This window comes from Scatophagus argus, chromosome 21 (genome assembly GCF_020382885.2).
Source record: "Scatophagus argus isolate fScaArg1 chromosome 21, fScaArg1.pri, whole genome shotgun sequence".
Classification (NCBI taxonomy): Eukaryota; Metazoa; Chordata; class Actinopteri; family Scatophagidae; genus Scatophagus; species Scatophagus argus.
This window is the reverse complement of record NC_058513.1, coordinates 14,702,322-14,724,631: the sequence shown is the minus strand read 5'-3', so window position 1 is coordinate 14,724,631 and position 22,310 is coordinate 14,702,322. Positions and strand designations below refer to the sequence as shown.

Here is a 22,310-nt window from a genome sequence, read left to right as displayed (position 1 = left end):
TTCTGCTTTTGTTTAGTCTTTCGGATCAGGAAAAGTGAATCCATCTGCCTCCTGTGTCGCCCCTCCTCTTCTGCCGCTGCCTTCACTTTCTCTCTTTATCTGCCTTCTGCATCTGTGTTCTCTCTTTTCTGCTTCCCCCGTTAGTCTCTTGTGTTATTTCTCTCCATAGATTAGATTGTTTTAGGGCTGAAACAGTTTGTTACAATAAATAGATAACAATTGTGCTGATTAGTTCATGGTTTTTCGTTTGTAAATTGGATATTTTGGAGTTTTAGGGTGTTGGTCGGACAAAAGAAGCAATTTGAAGACGTCACATTGGGTTGTGGTAACTCGTGATGGGATATTTTCTGACATTTTGTAGGCTTAAGTAATCCGTAATGAAAGCACTTGTCAGCTGCAGGCTAAGATAACTGCACTGTGTTGAGCCACATGCAGCAGCAAGTGGAGACAGGATTATACACAAGGTAATGTCAACCTTCCTAAAGCAGCCGCTTCAGCACTTTTACCACATTTATCTGTGAATGCAAAATGTGCAGCAGTGTTGTTTGCAGCAGCTGACCTTACTGAGACATCCGTGTCACATCTGAGCATCATTTCTGCATGAAAAGCTGTAGCACCATACTGTAGTATGTGGCACAGTGCAGTATGTGCAGCATACAAAGGAGTTTTGAGAAAAGGCAGGATGTGAAGGATCACTGCATACAGCACATATTTAAGCTGAGCAAAAAATGTGCTTGTATTCACATTAACTCCTCCATCTCTACCGACCCCCCCCCCACTCCTGCTGCACACCTCTCCCTCTCTTCCCTGCATCTCTCCCTCCCTGTCTCCCCCACCTCCCTCCCTCCTCGCTCTCCCTCTCTCTCTCTCTCTCTCTCTCTCTCTCTCTCTCTCTCTGTAGTTGTTCTACCGTGTGACAGAGGAGAGGGCTCGCCAGGCGGAGCTCTACTTGGTGGGCATGGTTTGCTACTACGGCAAGCACTACTCCACCTTCTTCTTCCAGACCAAGATACGCAAGTGGATGTACTTCGACGACGCCCACGTCAAAGAGGTGAGACACAGTTCGGAGTCTGCATGCTGCAACACGGGGAGGGGGGTGCTGTACAGTATCTGCTGCATCTCCAGTTGTGCCGGTGAGAGCAGCAATGACAAGAACTACGCTGCATGTTAGTTTAAGTGCTGCATGGTCAGCGGGGCCGGCTTGAGATTGATTATATGCCTAGGGTTTAATCCCTGTCTTTGTATAAATCTTAGCGCAGGTTTGAGCGCTGAAACTGGTCTTATGCTGTAACGCTTCATGAATCAAGCGTGATGTTCCATATGTTCCATAAGGCTGGAAAATGAAATAGATCTTGTGGCGGCTGAATCGAGGGAAGCTGGGTTTGCTTGTTGTCAAAGTGTGATATAAAGTGAATCTACATGTCCTTGACACCCCTGTCAGTCACAGGGCACACTGTCAGTCTTATTAGATTATTGAGCTAATGAAAAAGTGAGATAATGTGATATGGATAAGGACACACAGCAGCACGGTGTGTGTTTGACCTTCTACTTTTGGTGGAATATTAGTAATGTTATATCTCAGAAAGGATGGATTTAATTTCTTTGTGTTTGTGTGTGTGTGTGTGTTCATATGTATGTATATGTGTGCTTATGCGTGTGTGTGCTGCTTTGCTGCTGCACCTCCAGATCGGCCCTAAGTGGAAGGACGTGGTGTCTCGCTGTATCAAAGGCCACTATCAGCCCCTGCTGCTGCTCTACGCTGACCCCCGTGGGACGCCGGTGATACTGCAGGAGAGTCCCAACCCCTGTACCAGCTCCAACCCGCAGCTGGAGCTCCAGCACTGCAGCAAGGCTGGTTACGACAGTGAAGACTCTGGTACAGCAAAGATGACACACTCTGCTACAGATCAGATCAGATTACTCTGTGTTTATCGTTGGGGCCATGCAAGGTTAAAGCTTTAAAGCTGTAACCTTCAACCCTGTAATCCAACTTCTGCTTCTGCATGCTGCAGAGCCTGAACTTATTTGACTGTAAACATATGAAGATGAAGGATTAACTGATACCTCTCTTTCTCTTGCTCTCTCTCAGGTCGAGAGCCCTCCATATCCAGCGACACTCGGACCGACTCTTCCACGGACAGCTCGAGTCACCGCACCTCTCGCAGCCGGTCCCTCCACCAGTCCACGGGCAGCCACCTCTCCAGCGAATCCCAGACCACAGTAGTCTGTAATTACGACATTGGCACACCACCGCACAGTTCTGACATTGGAGGTAATACTGCATTCGGGTCCAGGTGTAAAGTTGCCTATTCTCACAAAGTACAGCTGCACCTCGACAGCTCAAACAACTGCAAATACACAAGTGACCGCAGTGTGTTCAGGGAGTAAGAGAAAACACTGAACTGCGGTATTTGTTGCAGGTACAAATACAGTAAGAGCAAACAAAGAGCACTTTTCAACTTTCTGTAAAAATGACTTCTGCAGACTCTTCAGGTTAGGTGCCTCGTTACTGCTGTTCTTATATTTACTCGCACTGCTGCCTCCTTAATTGCCCCCTGTGGGATGCATGAAACTGTTATGGGATTCACACTCTGTCCTTCTTCTCCCTCATTCAGAGTCAGCAGTGGAGGGTCCTCCCCGCCCTCCCTCTCCTCCCCTGCCGGAGTACAAGGAGACGGCTGTCTTCCTCCTCTCCTCCCGCCGGCCACTCACCTCCTCGTCCTCTTCCTCTCGTCCCTTGTCCTCCTCTTCTTCGTCAGGAGTTGGGGGCTGCGAGGGTGGGGTTGGGGGGCCCCACTGGGAGGATGAAAGCACCAGCAGTGAGAGCAAGTCCAGGTAGTGGACCATGGACACATTAGACAGCCTGCCTTTTAATCTTTATTTTTGTAAAACATTAACTCATGATGTTTGAAAACATCCTGTGTAACATTGTCCTCCATTGCTTTCTAGTTCTTCTGGAGGCCGCTACAGGCCAACCTGGAGGCCCAGGAGAGAGGCCTTGAACATCGACAGCATCTTCACTCGACCGAGAGGCTCCTCTTTGGGCTACAACACCTTACCTGGGCCCTCTCTCCCTCCGGAGCCCCAGGACTCCTTTCCCCTGGTGGGACCCACTCCACCCACACAGCAAGGGTCTCAAGAAGTGGAAGGGAGTGTGGTTGTGGAATTGGAGGCAGGGTTTGGGCTGATTGGACAGCCCAGGTCTCTGGGCAGTGGACGGACAATGGGTCCCCCTGCCCCTCCACCTCTGAGAGGGGTGGAGCACCAGCCACGTCTGATTCAGAGGATGGAGAGTGGCTACGAGAGCAGTGAGAGGAACAGCAGCAGCCCCGACAGGTAGGAAACTCGCAAATAAAAATGACTGTCTCTTTCTTTCTGTCTCAGTCATTCATTGTCAGTCCCTCTCTTGGTTTCTTGGTTTTTCAGTTCCCTTTCACTTTATCAACATTAAATACGAATGTGACATCAACAAAGACAAATTGTCCAACGAATACAGTACAACGAATCAATCAATGGACATATTTGTCCGGAGCCATATGATCTGCTTTCTCAACATTTTTTCCTCCTTTTGCCTCTTTTTTTTCTCGCTCTCTGTCTCTCTGTCTTCCTTTTCTTTCCTCCACAGGGAAGTGGGGCAACAAAAACGGGTGCTGATGTCAGGACCTTCATGGCGTTCGGTGCCCAAGTCAAAGAGCAGCGGTGCCATCCTGCAGGAGCTGCCCTCCACCAGCTGGGGCGGCGGCACCAGCGCAGGTGTGTGTTTGTGCCCGCATTTGCATTTGCCTCCTGTAACTTGATTTGATTGATGATTTCTTTCATGTTTGTGCGCCCGTTCAGGCTCAGGGCGCAGTGAGCTAGACGAGCTGCAGGAGGAGGTTGCGAGGAGAGCCCGCCAGCAGGAGCAGCAAAAGAGGAGGGAGGCGGAGCGGGAGGCCGCCATGGGATTCAATCCCAAACCCAGCAAATTCATGGATCTGGACCAGCTCCAACACCAGGGTATGGAGGGAAGAGGGGCAAAGGCAGGAAGTGGGAGCGAGGGAGGTTAGAAGTCACATCACCCAACTTGAAGAAAACATATTATCTCACTTAACCTCTAGTGGTTATTTTAAGATACCCGTGTGTTAAATTTCAGTCTCCACTTCCTCGAATTTGATGGGAGTACAGTGCATTTTCTGATACAGTCAGCAGTTTATAGGGGCTATTTCTGTTGTTGAAATTAGTTCAGCTGAAACTCTTCACAGTGAGGTTCAAACATCAGCATCTGCTTGGCTAGACACTATAATGAGTAAGTGAGAAAATGTGTTTTGTGTGAACTGACCCTTTATGAAGAAGGTCAAACTGCATTTAAAGCTGCACATGGCAACTATGCCTGTTTTAAACCGCAGATAGCAAAGACCCATCACTGACTATTTATTTCTATCTCAGTTTTCATTTAGAACAAGCAGAACCCGCGCAAGCTTATGGCATTTCAGTTAGAGGCATCAGAAGCTGTTCTTAGGTGTCATTTCGGTGTATTTTTATGTTCAGATCTTGCCCGGTGCAGCTTTAAGGTCACATTATCACCTGTTGTCTAGCTTAGTAGTCACAGTGACTTGTATGTCCGTGATTCTGTCTGACCTCCTCTTTGTCCTCATTCCCATCTGTTCCTCTGTCTCTCCATCTGTGTCCCTCCATCGGTAGTTTTTATTTGTCTGTTAGGTCAGTGTGTGTTGCTATAACTCATATTGTATGTTTTGGGTGGTTTTTTTTGTGTCATCCACGAGTGTTTTATGTGTGTGTGACTCAGTTTCAGCTGAGCTCTCGCTGAGTTCAGTGTAGCTGAGCAGAGCAAAGAGCAAATCCCTGTCAGATCAGTTTTTACCAACATGGAAGGTCCTGTGGGACGTTTACTGACCGGCACTGAGTGGGAAACTCTCTCAGGGTGATTCCCATTTAAAATCACAATCCCAGTCCAAGTTCAGAGTTCTGATGTCCTGGCCACACTCTAGGGAGTTCACAATGTGTGTGTTTCTTAGTTCACAAAAGATACTGGCTGTGAGTGTACATCCCTCTGTGTGTAGATACTTATAAATACTTGTGTACCTGTGTGTACTCTGTATCTTCATGTGTGTGCGAGTTGTAGACTTCAGACTTTTACATGTCAAAGCCAATTTATTAGTCACAGGTAATACTGAGGCTGTAAAGTCTTCCGTGACTCTGGATTGTGGCTTTTTTCTTTATTTCTTTTCTTTATCTTTAATCCAGAGCGCAGTCTTTCAGTTTGACTTACTCATTCAGGTTTTTTAATACTTTACCTCAAAACCCTGCCCTCGCACTCAAATTACCCCCTTCTGCTCAAACTGCATGCTCGCACTCAGATATGTCATTGCTCGCACTGATTTCCTGGGCTCCAGCTTCAGCCCTTCTCCTCGCACTCAGACGTCCTCTGTGTGCTTGTGAAATGTCTGCTCTCAGATTTCTCCTCTGCACTCGTTCAAACCTACCCAACCAATTGATCGCCAGGTGTATCGTTGACCAAGGAAATGATCCCTGCCTCGTTGCAGACATACTTCTTACAGTATCGAGGATGGGAGTGGATGAACCTTTGTTTAAGAGTAACTGCCTCAGTGCAGGGATAAGGGCTGAAGCTCAAGCATGAGATATCTGTGTAATCAACAATATATCCACCTGGAAGTAGTCAGTTATACAGTTTGAATAGAAGCACAGCAGATCTTAGCATGAGCAGGGGCTATCTGAATGCAAGGGTCGGGATGTGAGGGAAAGAATCTGAACATGAAATCAGTGAGTCATGCTCTCACATTTAAAGGCCGTGCTCTTGAATAAGGATTAGAATAAAGCTCCATACTGGTGGTGAGCAAGATCAGAACACCAGATGAGTAGCCTAATCTTATTTTAGGCTCAAGGACTACAAATTTTCACTACAAACTGGGGTTTTGACAGATTTCCACCAGTCTGGTTCAGACTTTTCAACAAACAGGCTACTGGATGGATGGCAATCCTCTGACTTTTCCTCTAGCCCCATACACAGGTCAAATGTGTTCAGCTGTTTCATCCCGTTTCCAGTCTTTATGCTAACCTAACCTAGCTGTCTGTAGCTTCAAATTTTGCACATCCTTGTTTGGAAATTAGCCAAATCAGTTATATCTGATAAACATCAGCATGTTAGCATTGTCATCGAGGGACTGCAGCACCGTGCACAGAGCTGCTAGGATAGCTGTAGTCAACTCAAATGTTTAATCTGTCTCTCTGTCCCCCAAATTTAATCCCTAAAGTTTCAAGTTTCAAGTCAGAATCATAACTTGAGAGCTTGATAGCTTTGACAGTTGACTTGTTTTAGACCTTACGACAAAACCTTCAAATGCTAACCAAGAAAGTTTAATTACATATGCACTGAAATGACTTTGTGAAAGGATCTCACTTACCATGACAGCTTTATGTGGCCTTGACACTAAAATGTTCACATGTTGTGTTTTTGTAATGGACAACATTCAGACATTTGACTAGCAGTTTGCAGACTTGTGACTTGATGATGCGGGACTTCAGGCTTGCTCTGACAGACTCTGACACTCAGCTCGAAATATGCCATCCGTATTCTGTACGTATGAGTGTTTTCATGCGCATTTTGTCCATGCATCGGCAGATTTTATTTTTTCTGTGCGTGTGAGACTATTTTCAGGAAATATGTGTCTGTCTGTGTGTGAGAGAGAGTATGAACTGCAGGTGTGCAGGTTTCCCCCTCCAGCACAGCACTAACTAAATCTATATCAGGGATTATTATTGTGTCCTGTTTGTCCTACTGTGCGTGCTTTAGTGTGTCCAGCCTCATGTACCTGACACACACACACACACACACACACACCCCTGTGAGTACACTCAACCTTGATGAAGTGAAAGGACAACTTGCGAATGAACAGATGGCATCACTATCAGTGCGATTACGTAACAGAATTTGGTTTCCCACATCCCTATTGATAGTTTCAGGCAAACTCCAAACAATCTGCCGCGGTGTTTTAGAGGACGTTACAGCCAACAGCAACAACAGAGCTGCCATCAACCTTCCTTTATTCTGTCTCTATCAATCAAAAGTCTGTAAGTTCGAGCCAAGATGGATGATGGCTGCTCCTTTGTTGTCCTCTTCTGCATCTTTTTTATAACTAACTAAACTAACACTATTCAAAGTGCACAAGGCTACCGCCATAGAAAGCTTTGTCCAGAGACGAAAAGTCTATTTTCCCTGTCTGGTTGTCTGCGGCTTCATGGACGTAGCCTCAACTTTGCTCCACACTTTTCTAATCTTGACTTTTTGACTTACCAATTACAGAATAAGTCAACCTATTGAGTCATCTATAATAGAGTTGCAAAGTGGGAAGAGATGCTGCGTAGGGATCGTCTTCCTATTTAAAAGTTTTCTTCAAATGATATCCTCAGTGTTTGTTAAACATAAGAGCGCATGACTTTGTCCACCAATGGAAACTTCAAGACAATAATAAATGATAAAGCATACGGTAAGAGTACGGTTGCACATGTAGTCTGTTATACAGCAATATCACCAACACAAATAAGATCTGGCTGTATTAAATTGCATTAAACTGAGCAAGGATTTTACTGATGAAATTAACTTTTCATTTGCAAGAGAACAAATGTACTATTTCATCTTTAAAAAGTTACATAATCCACTTTTAAAGATACAAGAAACTGGTGATAATCAGTTCTAATTATTACAGCTTTCTGTCTGAGAAATATTCCGTCAGTTTGACATGGTCGATGGTGAAATACTGCGACAGCCGAAAGCCTCAGCACAACTCAAAGCTGCAGGAAATGTGGAAAGCTCTTTTGTTGTGACCGAGATTAAAATATAACGCCAGAGTTGCTGAATTCTTCAAAAGTTGACCCAGCTTTAGCTGTAGCTCTGTGATCGTATGTTTTTGAGTGAAATGCTCCTTGGGAGTCATAGTTGACTTCCCTTCTTGAGATTTTAATGTACACGTTATCTATCTTTATCGTTATTATTATTAGTAGTATCAATATTCTTGTTTAAAATTGAAGAACCACGTATTTACCGCATACAGTTGTTAATATTCTGGATATGTGATCTGACCAGTCCAAAGAAGTTCTCCCACTGTCACTCACCAAAAGGTAATGAGAGGACGCTCAAAATAAATCTTCCAACTTTGCAACTCTATAAACACGCTGACTTACAGCAGAGGAGCGTAATGCATGCCGGCCCCCTCATAACCACTCCTTCTGCTCTGCTTCTGTTTTCTCCTATTGTCTCAGCTGTTCTTTCATCCACGCACTTTATCTCTTTTGACATCTTTTACTCTCTTTCCTTCCTCTTTGTTGTTTCCTTTTTCCATTCCCCTCGCTCTCTCTTCCTCCGCCACTCTGTCCTTATATCTCTCTGTCTTTTCTCCTTTTTATCTCCCGCTCTGTTGTTAACATCCTCAGCTGTGCTCAGACCCCTGCATGAGGCTAACGCTCATAGCGGATTGGCTGTAGCTGCGTGCATGAGGAGCACTGGGGCGCCAATCAAACGCAGACAGGAACAGGAAATGGAACGGGAGACAGGAAGCGCCCGCCCACAGGGGCCTCGCAGGTACCACCACTGTCCCCCCACCCACCTACCCACCCCCTTATGTCTCTGCAGCGGTGCCTGTCTGAAAACCACCTCGGACCCCCTTCCTCCCTCCCTCACTTCGTGTGTGTGTCCTCAGCTCAAGCTGTCCCTAAACCCACTTCAGGACTCCTCTGTATGTGTCCTCTGGGTGCTGGCTGTCTAAAAACACCTCATGTGTGTGTCTTCAGCTCTGGCTGCCCCGAAATCCCAGAACCCTGTTTTTTGTATCCCCTGGCACTGCACCCTCACATGCTGCTGTATGTGTGTACGCGTGTCTGAACGTGCGTGCGTTGTCAAGCCAAGCGCGCACACATGGCTATCTACAGTGCCTTGTTTGTGTTTGTGTGTTTGTTGCAGTGCAGTAAAAAAAGCAAAACAAAACAAAAAAACAACAACCTTGCTTTGCTGTTGTCATCGAGAATAAAAAAGAGAGAGAGAGAGAGACGGAGTCGCCCTGTGCTTTTCCGTGCATCACTGCTTCTCTTCATTGTTGTTGTGCTGCTCTTTGTAGCTGTGTGCTGCCAAGGCTTCCCTCTGCTCTTTGTGTGCTGCTGATCTGTCCCTCTGTGCTCTGTGAAGAGCTGCAATCCGCCACTGTGTTTCTGCGCTGTGTGCCGCCGTGCGATTGCAGTCACAGATCCTGTTTATTATTGTCCTGTTTGTTTTTTTGTTCAGTTTTTGTGTGTGTGTGTGTTACAGTTAGTCAGTTTTGTTCTGTGAGGAGGCGAAAGGTGAGCCTCAGCAGTGAAGTGTTTGTGCAAGAAGCGCTGAAGGCAGAATGTCTTCAATTTTCTTAACATAAAGTGAGGCAGCTCATCTAGAAACTGAGATAATCACATTGAATATAGTTGGCAGAGTTGCAGGAAAGTATAACAGGCACCAAACAGCCTACTGGTTTTCATTAAATTAAACGTCTTTTAAACGTTTGGCCGTTGGTCAGACAACACAAGCAGTTTGAAGATAAACTATAAACTATAAACTGTTTTAGACATATTTCACTGTTTTCTGATGCTTTACGAGCAGAACTTAATCCACTAATCAAACAAATTGAGGAAGAAAACACGTAGATCAGGTTAAATTAAATTAAATTGAAAAAAAAAGTAAAGTAAATACAATGATAACACACAGAGAAGCACAGAGTAAAAAATTTAGATCTTAAAACATATTCTTAAACAAACTCCTGTTAGATCTCGTCGGGGGTCTTACTGCTGCACTTTGAGCCAGCCTAATGATGAAAACTACAGCTACATACAATGACTGGACTTGTTAACTTATCCGTGTTAATGTGAGGTTTAGTCGTCTCAAGTTTATCAGAGCTCAGCTTTAACTGGAGCAAAATTTGTTAAAAATGAGTTAACCGTAAATCCAAACTGTTTAACAGCAGGACGAAGGGAAGGAGGAGGCAAAGCTCAGCGCTCAGTCTCTTTTATTACCTTCCTCCTCTCCTCTATTGATCAACACAAGCCTCTGATTTATAGCTTGCTGCTGCAAAGCCTGCTGGGTAATTACTAAAGCTGAAAAGAGACGGGAGAGTTAACATGGGGGATGGGGGCTGGCGCTCACATAGACACACACAGAATCTGTGCACATGCTGTCTTTAAAAATAGACACACAAATTTACAGACTTGCTATTCACACGTACCAACACACATACTAGTTTATTACACACACGGCTACACTGATAGAGTGCAGAGTGTGTACCGTGTCTCTGCAGAGAGGACCTGCTAATGTTCAACATATATCATATCCTCCACATATCAATGTATGTAAATCAATAAAGCAATATAGTGGCCCGCCGAGGCTGAATTACTCCAGATTGTAGGAGCCACATTTATTTTCGATGTTGATAAACTGCACTGGTGCAACAGAGTGTTGCTTTGATAATCAGATTTAAGTCAAGTCTCTGGCTGTTTGAGCTGAAGATGTTCTGATCAGAAAGTTTGGTGAATCTGCAGCGATCTGTCAGTCATCTGATCTGAGCTTGTGCCTGACTCATAAACAGCATGGCTGTGAAATCCCATACACAAAGCGATGCTTGCACAAGGCTGCATCATTGTGTGTTCGTAGCTGTTTGTTCTGTATGAAAGTGTGTTTGTATGTGTGTGTCTGTATTCTGCTTGTTTATCTTGGTATGCTGTTGTGACCTTCCCTCTATGCAGTAACTCACCTGACGTCAGAGCAGCTCTGTTTTTTGTTTTTTTTCTCCTTTGCTGCTGGCTGACTGACACCCTCCCTCCCCTCTGTTCTCCAGTGAACAGCCTGGCCCGGTCCAAGTACTGCTGATGCCCAATCAGGAGGAGGAAGAGGACCCGGCAACGCCCAACCAGGACGCTGCTCTGGGCCCAGACCCGCCCCCTCCACCTTATCGGCCCGCTCCCCCCAGACCCCCGCTCACCCTCAGCATCCCTCACCCTTGCGCCCCTTCGTGCCAACGGGAGGAGGAGAAAGAGGAGGGCGGAGGCATGGGGAGGAGAGGGGAGGAAGGCAAGGATGGGAGGGAGGGGACGGGGGTGAGGCTGTGCGAGTTGCTGCAGGCAGGGGGGGTGAGTGTCAGACCTCTGGGGAAGCACTTAGCCATCTCTCTGCCCTCGCTTCCTCTGCGTCTCTGGGATACACACACCGCACACACAGCACACTCCACACACCTTGAACCCCCACACACAAACCCTCCCCCTCCGTCCTCTACTCCTCCCCCATCTTCCCCTCTGGAAGCCTCTGGGCAAAGGAAACCTCTCACGCCTCTCTGGCAGCCACCCCAGCCACACTCCCCCGCTGGCGCCACTCAGCATTGGTCGAAGAACGGAGCTGCCGCCGACAGCGGCACACGTCATTGGTCCTCCTGGAGTCTGGACCGCCCCGACGCCGTCGTGACGCCGTATGACACGCCCCCAGACCGCTGTGTTCCTATCAGGCCGCAGGCATCCAGACAGCGCTACAGCTACAGTTGCCAGTCTTCTCCAGGGCACTACAGCTCCCAGCATGCCCCAGGGCAGCACGGTGATCCCTGCTGTGACCGTGAAGAGGCTGAGCTGTCCGAGCTTGACTCCCTTTACCAGGCCAGTCTGCTGGCAGGTACAAAGACAGGTACAAACACACACATAAACACACAGAAATGTGTGATATTTATTAAAATGAACAATTGAATGTAAATTTGTCGATTGATCAATTAGTCATGAGAAAGTTTGGAAATTTATTGTGAGTGTCATTTACATGGTAACATTTTTAAGAGGATATCTATGAGTTTTGGACCTTTGGGCCAATTAAAACAAGCAATTTATAGTTGCTAGCTCAGTTCAGTTAATTAAACAACAGATTAATTGATAATAAAAACGATGAGTAGTTGCAGTGCTTTGGTAGTCAAGTGTAGTTGAGTTTGCTGTTAATTCTCAAGACGGAAATTCAAAATCTCACTTGTGTCCAGCTGCCCTTATACTGTATGTAGTATTTCTTAAGCAGGTTTTGAGTATGTAGGGTGTCTGTGCTGTAAAAGTGACAAAAGTATATTTAAAGCAGCCAGTATGCATACTGAAAACACTTGACTTTTGAGTGTGCTGTTGATTCGCCCATCCTCCCACAATGCAGTGCGCAGGGGTAATAATAGAAATAGCTGCTCACGGCTGCAAAAACACTCAGAGCAAAAAACATTTTGTTACTGGATTTGTTCTCTTATTCTACTGCAGCTTCATTCAGACAGTGGGAGAGTTATATTGTTTCCTGTTCTTATGGTTATTGTAGCCGATTCTTGTTAAAAACTTCTAGACTAAAATGACAGACGACATGCTTTGGATCTGTGTGTGTTTGTGTTTTGACCTCCAGCCCTGCCTGCGTGTGTGTTTTCAGGCTGCAGCCCGTCAGAGAGGCTCATATCCAGGGTGGGAGGGCAGGCTCGCTCCAAGACCCCCAACGCAGACATGGAGAGGAGTGTGTACGGGGCGGACTGCACCAGCACCCCCACCTACCTCAACAAGGTAACCTCACCTTAGTAGCAGAATCCGCTCACGTGTTGGCAGGTCATCACTCTGATCCATTTTTTTCTAGCGTCTGACAGACATTTCCTCCCTCTGCAGCCAATGATGTTGCGTGATCTGCGTCTCGGGGTGGAGCCTGACGATGGGGAAAACCTGAAGCGAATTGAACGCAGCCTCAGCGGCACAGTAGTGGCTCCGCGCCGCAGCCGCCTGACTGCAACCCGCAGCTTTGTGAGTGTGACTTCCTGTGCTCTGCTGCCTCCCTGTGGCCGTGCTTTGAAACAGCACCTGCCTGATGTCCCGCCGTGGCACTTTACACATTGCTTTTCCCTGTGCTCTTCTGCCCCCCGCCCTCTTGCTGTTTGTCTTGTTTCTTCCTTTTGTCCTGCTTTTCGATTTCCAATCTGTCCTCCTCTCTCTGCTTCTGTTCCTTCTTTCTCTCTCAAAAGGTGAAGCAGGCTGATGTCAGTGCCTCTCCCTGCTTACTTCCTCTCTTCTGAGTCCCTGTTGCTATTCCACCACTGTCATCTCCTCCATCCTCCTCATCACCAACACCTTCTCATCACCACCTCCCTCCACCGCTTCACAGGTAAACACTGCGCTGAGCTCATGTGACGTTACATTTTGAACTTTAAAGGAAAGTACAACTCACCTGCTTATGAATGAGTGGTTGAGCTACTTTTAGTGTCAGATGAGTGTGTTTCAGAGCAATGTGAGTGTATTGTATTTTATTACATTTTTGGTGAATCTTTTACTTTCTGGCAAACGAGGCTCATCTGGCACAAAAGTAGGCTAAACCCCTGTTTGCACAAAGCTACATCCTGGGGATGTGCACTGAGAGAGCCAAAGGTTGTGTCAAATTTAGTTACAATTTCCCACGTAAATTATCAACATTTTGAACCTTAAACCAAATGACATAGAGGGAGTTTTTTTTTTTAATTTTATAGAAAATACACATTTGCTTCTCATTCAGTAAGATAACCAAATATTCCAAACAATGACAACAAATGTTTAGGGGAAAATAAACATCTGCTATTCTTCTTCAAGTGCACAACAATCTGAGGTTAATGCACATTGTTCTGAAATAACTTTACAAGAAGTTCTTCTATGTTATCTCTAGTAGAAAAACTTTTATTACTATTACTATTATTTGAGATAAACACCTGAATATCACAGAATTTGTCACACAGGACACAACGAGAGCAGAAACTGTTTGCGTTTCAGAATAGAATCAAACTGAAATCTTCATTTGGCAGGAGCTGCCTCTCCACTATTATTTTATATATTTATTATTGTATTTCTAGACTTTTTTCCCCAGAAGTTTTCAGCTGCCTTCCTCAGCAAGCATGTTTACATGCACGCTAGTGTTAGAGAATGTTTGTTTTCTGCATGTGAAAATTATTTGTCTAAGACATCTGGATAAGCCGTGTTTTGGTCCATCAATCCTTCATATGACGAGAGAAGTTTAGACAATCTCAACAGAAAAATCAATATTCAATGTCTAGCCATTAATGGGTCATCTTCTACAGCAAAAAGAGTTGGAATCTTTTAGCACACGTTGCAGTTGCTGCTTTTCACTCATTTTCTATATTTCAGTGTCTTTATATGTCACATGGCTGTTTGTGTTCTCAGTATGTTTTTGCTATCTTTAACCCCTGAACGTCTCTCTGAACGGCTGAATCCGAGCTGGACCTTCACGCTGGTCTCACCTGCTGTTCGTTGTTCTTGTCCAGGAGCTTTCGGGTGGTGCAGGGACTTTCTGGCTGTGTCTGACGGGGGTCAAGCTCTCTTCTGACCAGAGTCCTGCTTTTCTTCACTAACGTCTCGCCGTGTTCCACCTCCACATGGGGCAGCAGCAGCGCCGGGATCCTCGCCGGCCTTGCCTTGACCTGGAATCGGCTCAGGAGGATCAAACTCCTACTCTGTCGCTCCTCCTTCTCGCTCAAACAACATGCACACGCAGACACATGCACGCACACATGCACATCCGTACTGACGTAGAGCCTCCCTCAGCGCCTGCAGCACCCTGCTTAGCCCCTTTTTGCCTTCCTCCTTCCCCTCCTCCCCCCCCTTCCTTTGACCTACTATTCTGTCTATGCAGTCACTCTGACCCCCAAACTACAACCTCAACCTTTCCCCCTCTACTTCCCCAGGACTGTTGTTTCTCGTCTCCCCCCTGGGTTTTCAGAGGGTTCCCCTGTGCAGTCAGCATGCCGCTCTTGGTGGTGTTGTCGGCTTGGCCGCTCGCTGGCGGGGTCTGTCTGGGACCTGAGCTCTTGGCAGACTCGTCCTTGCCCCCCCCCCCACCACAGGACCCTCAGCTCAGGGGGAGGCGCTTAATAAGTAGCCACGCCTCTTCCTCTTTCCTCATGGGCATTTCCTGTTGGACGCACACGTAGCCGAACTGGGTCTGTTTCCGATGGACAGCCATATTTTTTTTTCTCTTTAGGATTTTGGATTTGTTTTCCTTCTCTTCCTGTGTGCGCGCACAGTAAACCCGCCCCGAGATTGAACTCTCTAATAACTAAAAGTCATGTACAGAAAAACTCATGTATGAAACCTGTATGTTAATTAATAAGACCTTATGGAATGTTGATAATGATAATTAACGAAATATTGATAAACTTAAAAGTGGTACTTCCTCATGTCTGCATTTCAAATAGGAGTGGAGTGCACTTCACAAGTGTCTAGCTGGAGTTTCCGCCCCTCCCGCCCCCAAACCGCTCGCCGACCTAATGACAGCTCTCCCGTTTCTACCGGGAGATTAAACAAGAAAAGCGCTTCCTTTTTCTCTGCTTCTTTCCTCGTTCCTTTCTTTCTTTCCTTCTTTTTTTCTCTCTTTTATTCGCGCTTGCTTTCTTTCTTACGAACAGGAAACAGTAGCACTAGAAAAAGGCCAACAGGGGAGGGAAGTTGAGATGGACTGAGAGTATGTAGGTCAGAAAACTCTTCTCTTAAGGCTTTATTAATGAAAATAGAGATGACTCAAGTGCGCTTTGCAAGGTTACTCGGCGGAAGTGCACTTTCTGAGAGGCTGTTTGACTGAGAGGCGGCGGGAGAGAAGTCGACGGCGGTTTGTTTTACTTAAAGGCCTCAGGTGAACTTATCAATTCACACTTTATTATTTCTCCCTCCTACTGAAACTGGTTTTGAGACCTCAGATGTGAATAGAAAATGCTCATCTTCAGCCTGAGACAGTGACATGTCGAATATGAATATGCTTTATATGATATATATGTATTAGAGGTATATTTTCAGCCAGTGAACTATCTTCTTCAGAGATGTCAACCATTCCTCAGTTGTATGAACAGTTATTACACAGTAATGAACAGCTGTAACTTTAATTCACTCCCCCCTTTTACTGAGGAACATTCTGACATGCGTAGAGTACATTTATTATAAGCTTTATTCTCTTAAATATTCTAAAAAAAAGTCCTTATAAAACAACTGGCCGATGTAAAGTTCATGTTGACGGATTGTTGTAACTAAACCAAAGGTTGGCACTTAACTCAGAAAGCGTATTTAACATTTCTGTTTTTGTTTTCAATTAGGTTCAGTTTTTGTCAGTTTGTTTTTTGTTGTTGTTGTTGTTGTTTGTTTGTTTGTTTGTTTGGGTTCTGGATGTGGGAGAATGTAGCCAATTGTAGCGCATGAGTCCGCTATGCAAATCAACCTTCCCTCACGATCCTGTATCAGAGACAGTCAGGAGGCAGACACACCCACCCACGGGGGGCGCTCTCATGGACTCTGGCAGAGACACGGAGAGGAGGAGGAGGAGGAGGAGGAGGAGGAGATCTCATGTTTAATGCTGCTGGTGAACTTTGTTGTTCTGCATCTACTACTACGTTTTAACCAATGGAACGCAAAAGGAGAGCAACGAGGAGGGAGAGAGCGAACGGAGGAAGAGAGCGAATGAATGTAAACTCAAAGGATGAAAGTGTGTGCTTGTGAATGATGTGACGTTCAGAGGGTGAAGAGTGAACTACTGCAGGTGGCTTATTGTTTGTGGGTGTGTGTAGACTGTGTGTCAGTTCTGGGGTGGTGTTGCTCGGGGAAAGAGGGAACCTGTATTTTTGCAATAAAGTTATTACCAATGCACTCCCACAGGGGGCGTAACCACTGTACAATATGTGTGTGTGTGTGTGTGTGTGCGAGCAAGTGTGTGTGCGTGTGTGTGTATTTATTGGTGAAATGTCCCTTCTTGCACAAGACCGAAACATGACTATCCAGAGGTGGAAGAAGAATTCAGATATTTGACTTTATTAAATATTACACTGTGGAAATATTATTACCTTACTTACGGAACCTTACTTAACTCAAAGTATATAAGTATTAACAGCTAAATTTGTTTTTCAGAAGTTTGCATCATGCAGTAAAGCGTTCAGATATTATATATGATGTTGATGGTTTAATGTTTACTGCTGTAGATGTTTAAGCTTGAGTTCATTTTAACTACCTACCATGCTGTTGGGTAGTTTTGTGTACAGTAATGCATCATATTTTTGGTTGAATCATTCAAAAATGACCAAAAAATATCATCAGAAAGTGAAGTGGGCACCATGGGCTGGTTGCCAGCCAATCACAGGGCTGACACACAAAGACAGATAACCACACACGCACACCTGGGTGCAGTGTAGAGAAGCCCATTAACTTTATGTGTGTGTTCTTGGGACTGTGGGGAGAAACAAGAGTACCCTGCAAAAACCCACAGAGGCACAGGTAGAACATGCAAACTCCACACAAAAGGGCCATGACCGGGATCCAAACCTGGAACCCTCCTGCTGTGAGGCTACAGTGCTAACCACTGCACCACCTGTGCTTTTTAAAGATTTAATTATGACTCAGACAAGGAGAGCTGAAAAATACACATTTAACAAAATTCATAAAGGCTCCAAAAGGAACAGTTTTGGCAGTGCATTGCACTTACAGTTGATTTAGCTCTTTTATCAAGGCAGTGCGGCTGAGTGGTCTAAGGCGCTGGATTAAGGCTCCAGTCTCTGCGGAGGTGTGGATTCAAATCCCACTGCTGCCAATATCTTTCTTGAATTTCCCTCGGGATCAATAAAGTATCTACCTGTCTCCAGCTATCTATCTGAAGTTCTCATAACCACTGATTTATCCGTATGTATTTGCAGTTTGCTCCTTTACCACTAGATGTAAGCAGTGATGCACTGGCCTGCCACATCGGTTCCCACAGCACATTCAGTCACTCTTACTCATTCATGGAGGCGCTGACAAACTGTCATCGCCAGCACTCACAAAAACACGAGCCCAGGTTGCACTTACATAGAAAGACTTTTGTCGTCCAAGTTTTTCTTTTAGCTTGAGGTGACAATTTCTTGCTGAGGAGAACAGTAGGAAGAAAACTCATCAAATCCCAGCAGAGCAGAGCACAGAAAAGGTGATGAATCAATAGCCATTACCTTTCACATACACCACTGTCAGGTACAGGGAAAGTACATTTAGTGATTCTTTTATGTGTCAGTCTGGATTTATCTTTATCCTGCTGTCTTTTAAAGAAGCAGTAACCCTACTTTCACATCTCCTCTATCTGTGCTTGGAAAAACACCCAAACTTGACATATGAAGTGAGTTTAACGGTTAAAATGTGAAACTTACTACCAGCTGCTGGGCTTGATTTGAAGACAGGCAACGTTTCAGAAGATTTCAGCAAAGATAAACAGAATACCTGGAAGCCACACATCACACAGACATCAGGCTGCAGGACTGTGGTTTCATGCTTGTTGGCAAGCAACATGAATAAGCTTACATAATGAGACGTTTGAAAGGTACTGCAGTTCAAGATAGGATTTCATTTGTGTTCAAGGAGACATTAAGACCAGTCAAAATGAGTGTGAAAGAGGTTACGTTGAGTAACTGTCATGGCGGACTCTCTAACAAGAGGCAGAATAGTGAGTGGGATCAGTTTTTATATAATGAGTGAGGCGTTGCTAAGAGATGTAGGCAACGGTTTTCACAATGTCATTGACGTTTGTCAGGCATTGAGACCAACGCAGGCCAACAGAAACAAATCGTGTGGAAGATCTTAATAAGCAAACATGCACCACACAGAGAGAAAACAGAATAGAATAGCTTCACAAACTTGTTGGCGCAGCATTTACACCTATGGCATGCTCTGATTGGCCAGCAGTGTGAAGGTGATAGGAGCCAGGAGTGAACTTCCTCTCTGCATCGGTCTTTTTTCATTCTTGGTACAGTTTTTGTCACTTTTCACGTGAACAGTCAAGACTAAAACTATGCATGTGTTGTCCCTGTATTTAACTGCAACCGTCTTTTCACTCATCCTTTAAATCTGGCCATTCAGTGTTAACACGTTTGATTCTGAAATGGGTGACAACAGATGGTTTAAACCACCTCTTGGCTCTTAGAGTCTAAAGCTGTATTTAGACACAGCAATGCTTTGAACTAAACATTGTTAACCCTGTTAAATTAGCGTCTTAACACGCCAAATACTTGCTAAATAGCAGTAAATGTATAGTTGAGGCTAATGTCATTAGTTTTGCAGTTTGTTAATAAACCAAAGAACTGATCAAAATGTGGATGAGATGATGGCAATAGATGAGAAGTTTTTTAGACCGTGGTAGAAGTGCAGAAGTGAATATCACTGAATACTAGCAACATCTCAGTTTAAGCCAAGAAAGTCCAGCCAACAGTGTAAAACAGACAAGGCAACCCACTGCATTCAATTCCTTCCTTTATTCAGTCTTAACATATTGAGTGAGAGGGCAGACAAGTTATTTTTTTAATGGGCAGTCTTCAAAGAAACTCAGCTCACCGCCTACCAGGGAGTCAGAAATAGCAGGAAACAGACCATGAAAGGCACACAAGTGTCCAAAACAGCCATTGCATTCTTCCACAACAGCAGTAGGAAGAAAATAAAGTCTGGAGACCGAGTCAGGAGTCCTCTGTAAACTTCACCTGATGATAAAGAAAAAATCAAACAAAACAGTGAGCTTGGAAAACACTGGAAATGAATGGAGTTCAGTGCTGGAACAGTTCAGTGTTGTGAATGTGTTGCACCTTTCTTGTTAACAACGCTGGCAGAAGCTGGTCAATCACAAGATAGTTACTCCTAAAGCATTCACTACTTTATCATCTATTTTACTCTAAATTAGAGTCCATAACTTTCAAAATCAACATGATGTTGTATTGAAGAAGACTTGACAGTAGTGACTCAGACCACGAGCTGATCAGGAAACTGTTTATTGAGGTTATCAAATGAGATGTTTAAGGGGCTTTTACAGACTCGCTCTGACCATATTTTATATAGTTAGAGGCTGAAATAAAATGGGTCGTCACAATAAATGGAAATGCCAAAGTGAACAAAGACGACACAGATGATTTTCCTTCAGAATACAAGGACATCTTTCAGTGCTTGAGTTTCCTGGAAAGAGAACAAACCACTGGAAGAAAAAGCAGAAGCCAAAGATCATGCTTTAAATCGCTGAATAAAGTGGTGGAAGAACTCTGTCCGTTGGACAAAATTGGAGTTATTAAAAAGATTGATGAGCCCACTGAATGAGAAAATGTAAATGCTGAAGGAGGAAAGCCACACAGAAGTGTCAGAATTTGTCCTGATCCACAAAATCTAAATTTAGCAACAAAGCATGAAGACTATCAACCCCCAACCGTGGATGAAATCACATGATAATTATCTCTCAATGACAAAATCACTCAGTTGTGCACATTCATCGTACCATTTGGCTGTTGATTCTTCAGGTTTTCTACAACTGAAATTTTCCAGGACAATGAAGCAGGTTATTTAAGAACTTGTTTGGCGCAGAAGCTTATATTGATGACGCAGAGGTGGGACATGAAGGAACAACAGCATACAAGAGTGACTCCAGTTTCAGGGGAAACAATGTAGAACGAACTAAATAAAGTTGGAAGTAATTAAGTACCTTGGACCAAAAACATCTGAAGACTTGGGAAACAAAGGTCTTTTGGGAAACTTCATTGCTAAGTGTTCAAACACAAAAGGTTTGTCGTGTGAATGAGTTTGATGTGAGAATACTGTACTGCTCAGGGTAACACCTGCACTGAAATGCTCTGACATCAATCTACCTGTGAAAGTGCCAGCGGATGCAGCGCCCACAGGAGGGAAAAGCTGTGAGCTGTGGGTGTAAAAGCATAAAGGTCAGCTCAAACTTAGAAAAATAAGAAAGACTTGGTTTTTCAATGGAAAATGTGAAGCAAAATGTGAAGTTAGCTCGGCTTAGGATCAATACACAGGACCGAAAAGCTGGTCTGGAACTGTCCAGAGATGACAAAATACCTCTACCAGAACCTCTAAAGTTCAGTTAACATGTCATATTGCAGATATATGTCTTTGCTGAATGTCTGTACAAAATTTCATGGCAATCCATTCAAAGGTTTTTGAGATATGTCAGTCTAAAGTGGTGGACTGAGTAAAAATGCTTAGAATTCTGTGGATTTGGTCAAGTCACATAAAGCCACCACCTTCTGCATAAGTGATAAAGAAAACACACACACACACGGTAGTGAGCCATACCTTAGCCTATTAAATATTACTCAGCTCTTTATGGATGTCTGATATCAGATTCCAGCAGTAGGAAACAAAAGCAAATGACAGCACATAGAGAAACCAAACCAAGAGTCCATCACACACACACACATTTTGGATGTTGTTGCATCAATACATCAAATTATTCCACGTCTTGCAAAGCCCACGAGTTGCTAAAATCAACAACACAAGCCAATCCTGAGCTTGATGTTTGTGTGTCATTTTTTTTGTGCTGCGCATGTGTGACATTTTGTTTTTCACACTTTGTATTCCAAATAATCTAGTCAGACTTGGCAATCAAACCCCGAAGAAACAGAAGAGACGGTGTGCTGTTGAAATGCATTGACGTGAACAAAAACTAAAACACTGTGAGAGTGACTCATCAGGCCAAAACACACAACATTTCTGATTTTGAAAAGTGTTGAACAAACTGTGGCGAGGGATCATTGTCATTTCCTGTTCCTGTTCTCTGTGCTGCTCTCTAATCTGAAATGTCGTCGTGTTTTCCAGCGTGGAGTTTTATGAAATGCTGTCGTGTCTCGTGAAATGTTTTGTTCTGCCACAGCACTTGTCTTCTGTTTTTTTTTCTTCTTCTACCATGTCTCCGATAAAAGGTCTCCACATCCATCCTCCCCTCCTCCTCCTCCCCACTGGTTCTTATCCCCTCTTTTCTCCTCCCCTTCCCTCCTTCGGGACCGGCGGCGGTGGTGCGGTTTGTGTCTGACGCCCAGGCTGCCTGTCAGAGAGAGGATCGCACGTGCCGCGGGACTCACGTGTGGTGTGATGGCAGACGGTCGCTCATGCACTGTGTAGGAGAGTCATCGTGGTGGGCTAAAAATAGCTCTGTGGCGGAGAGGGAGAGGAGAGGGGAGCTGGAGAAGACTACAGTAGGAGGGAAATAGAAACTTGGGGTTTATTTTTATCCCATGCATCAGTCTGCTGCATCCCAGGCGTGACTTCCTCCCTGTAAAAACCCTTTTATTTATTTTTTTATTTATTTATTGGTCTATTTTTACTTGAGTGCATCCTCCCTGGTATCTAAACTCTTTATTTAGTTGAACAAGGACGTTTCTTTTTTTTTCCCCAAACAAGCAGCGTGAAGAAGTAAATCCCTTGTTCACACACACACACACACACACACACACACACACACACACACACACACACCATTCTGCAGACAG

At 44.7% G+C, this 22,310-nt stretch overlaps 1 protein-coding gene across 7 annotated transcripts in view; it reads left to right on the top strand.

Moving 5' to 3' along the window:
• usp54b (ubiquitin specific peptidase 54b) overlaps nucleotides 1-16,709 on the top strand; it is a 46,789-nt gene extending 30,080 nt beyond the window's left edge. For 3 of the 7 annotated variants that reach the window (XM_046377268.1, XM_046377272.1, XM_046377273.1), the window contains 12 exons: nucleotides 902-1,051; nucleotides 1,687-1,876; nucleotides 2,090-2,272; nucleotides 2,616-2,835; nucleotides 2,950-3,336; nucleotides 3,626-3,753; nucleotides 3,838-4,041; nucleotides 8,449-8,596; nucleotides 10,869-11,701; nucleotides 12,434-12,585; nucleotides 12,685-12,816; nucleotides 14,319-16,709. In XM_046377268.1, coding sequence (XP_046233224.1) covers nucleotides 902-1,051; nucleotides 1,687-1,876; nucleotides 2,090-2,272; nucleotides 2,616-2,835; nucleotides 2,950-3,336; nucleotides 3,626-3,753; nucleotides 3,838-4,041; nucleotides 8,449-8,596; nucleotides 10,869-11,701; nucleotides 12,434-12,585; nucleotides 12,685-12,816; nucleotides 14,319-14,405 — 2,814 coding nt within the window. In that variant the 3' untranslated portion in view covers nucleotides 14,406-16,709. Of the gene's footprint in view, nucleotides 1-901; nucleotides 1,052-1,686; nucleotides 1,877-2,089; nucleotides 2,273-2,615; nucleotides 2,836-2,949; nucleotides 3,337-3,625; nucleotides 3,754-3,837; nucleotides 4,042-8,448; nucleotides 8,597-10,868; nucleotides 11,702-12,433; nucleotides 12,586-12,684; nucleotides 12,817-13,034; nucleotides 13,175-14,318 lie in introns of all 7 variants that reach the window. The other 4 variants (XR_006842035.1, XM_046377271.1, XM_046377270.1 and 1 more) reach the window with 4 other exon arrangements.
• The last annotated feature ends 5,601 nt before the right edge of the window (nucleotides 16,710-22,310 follow it).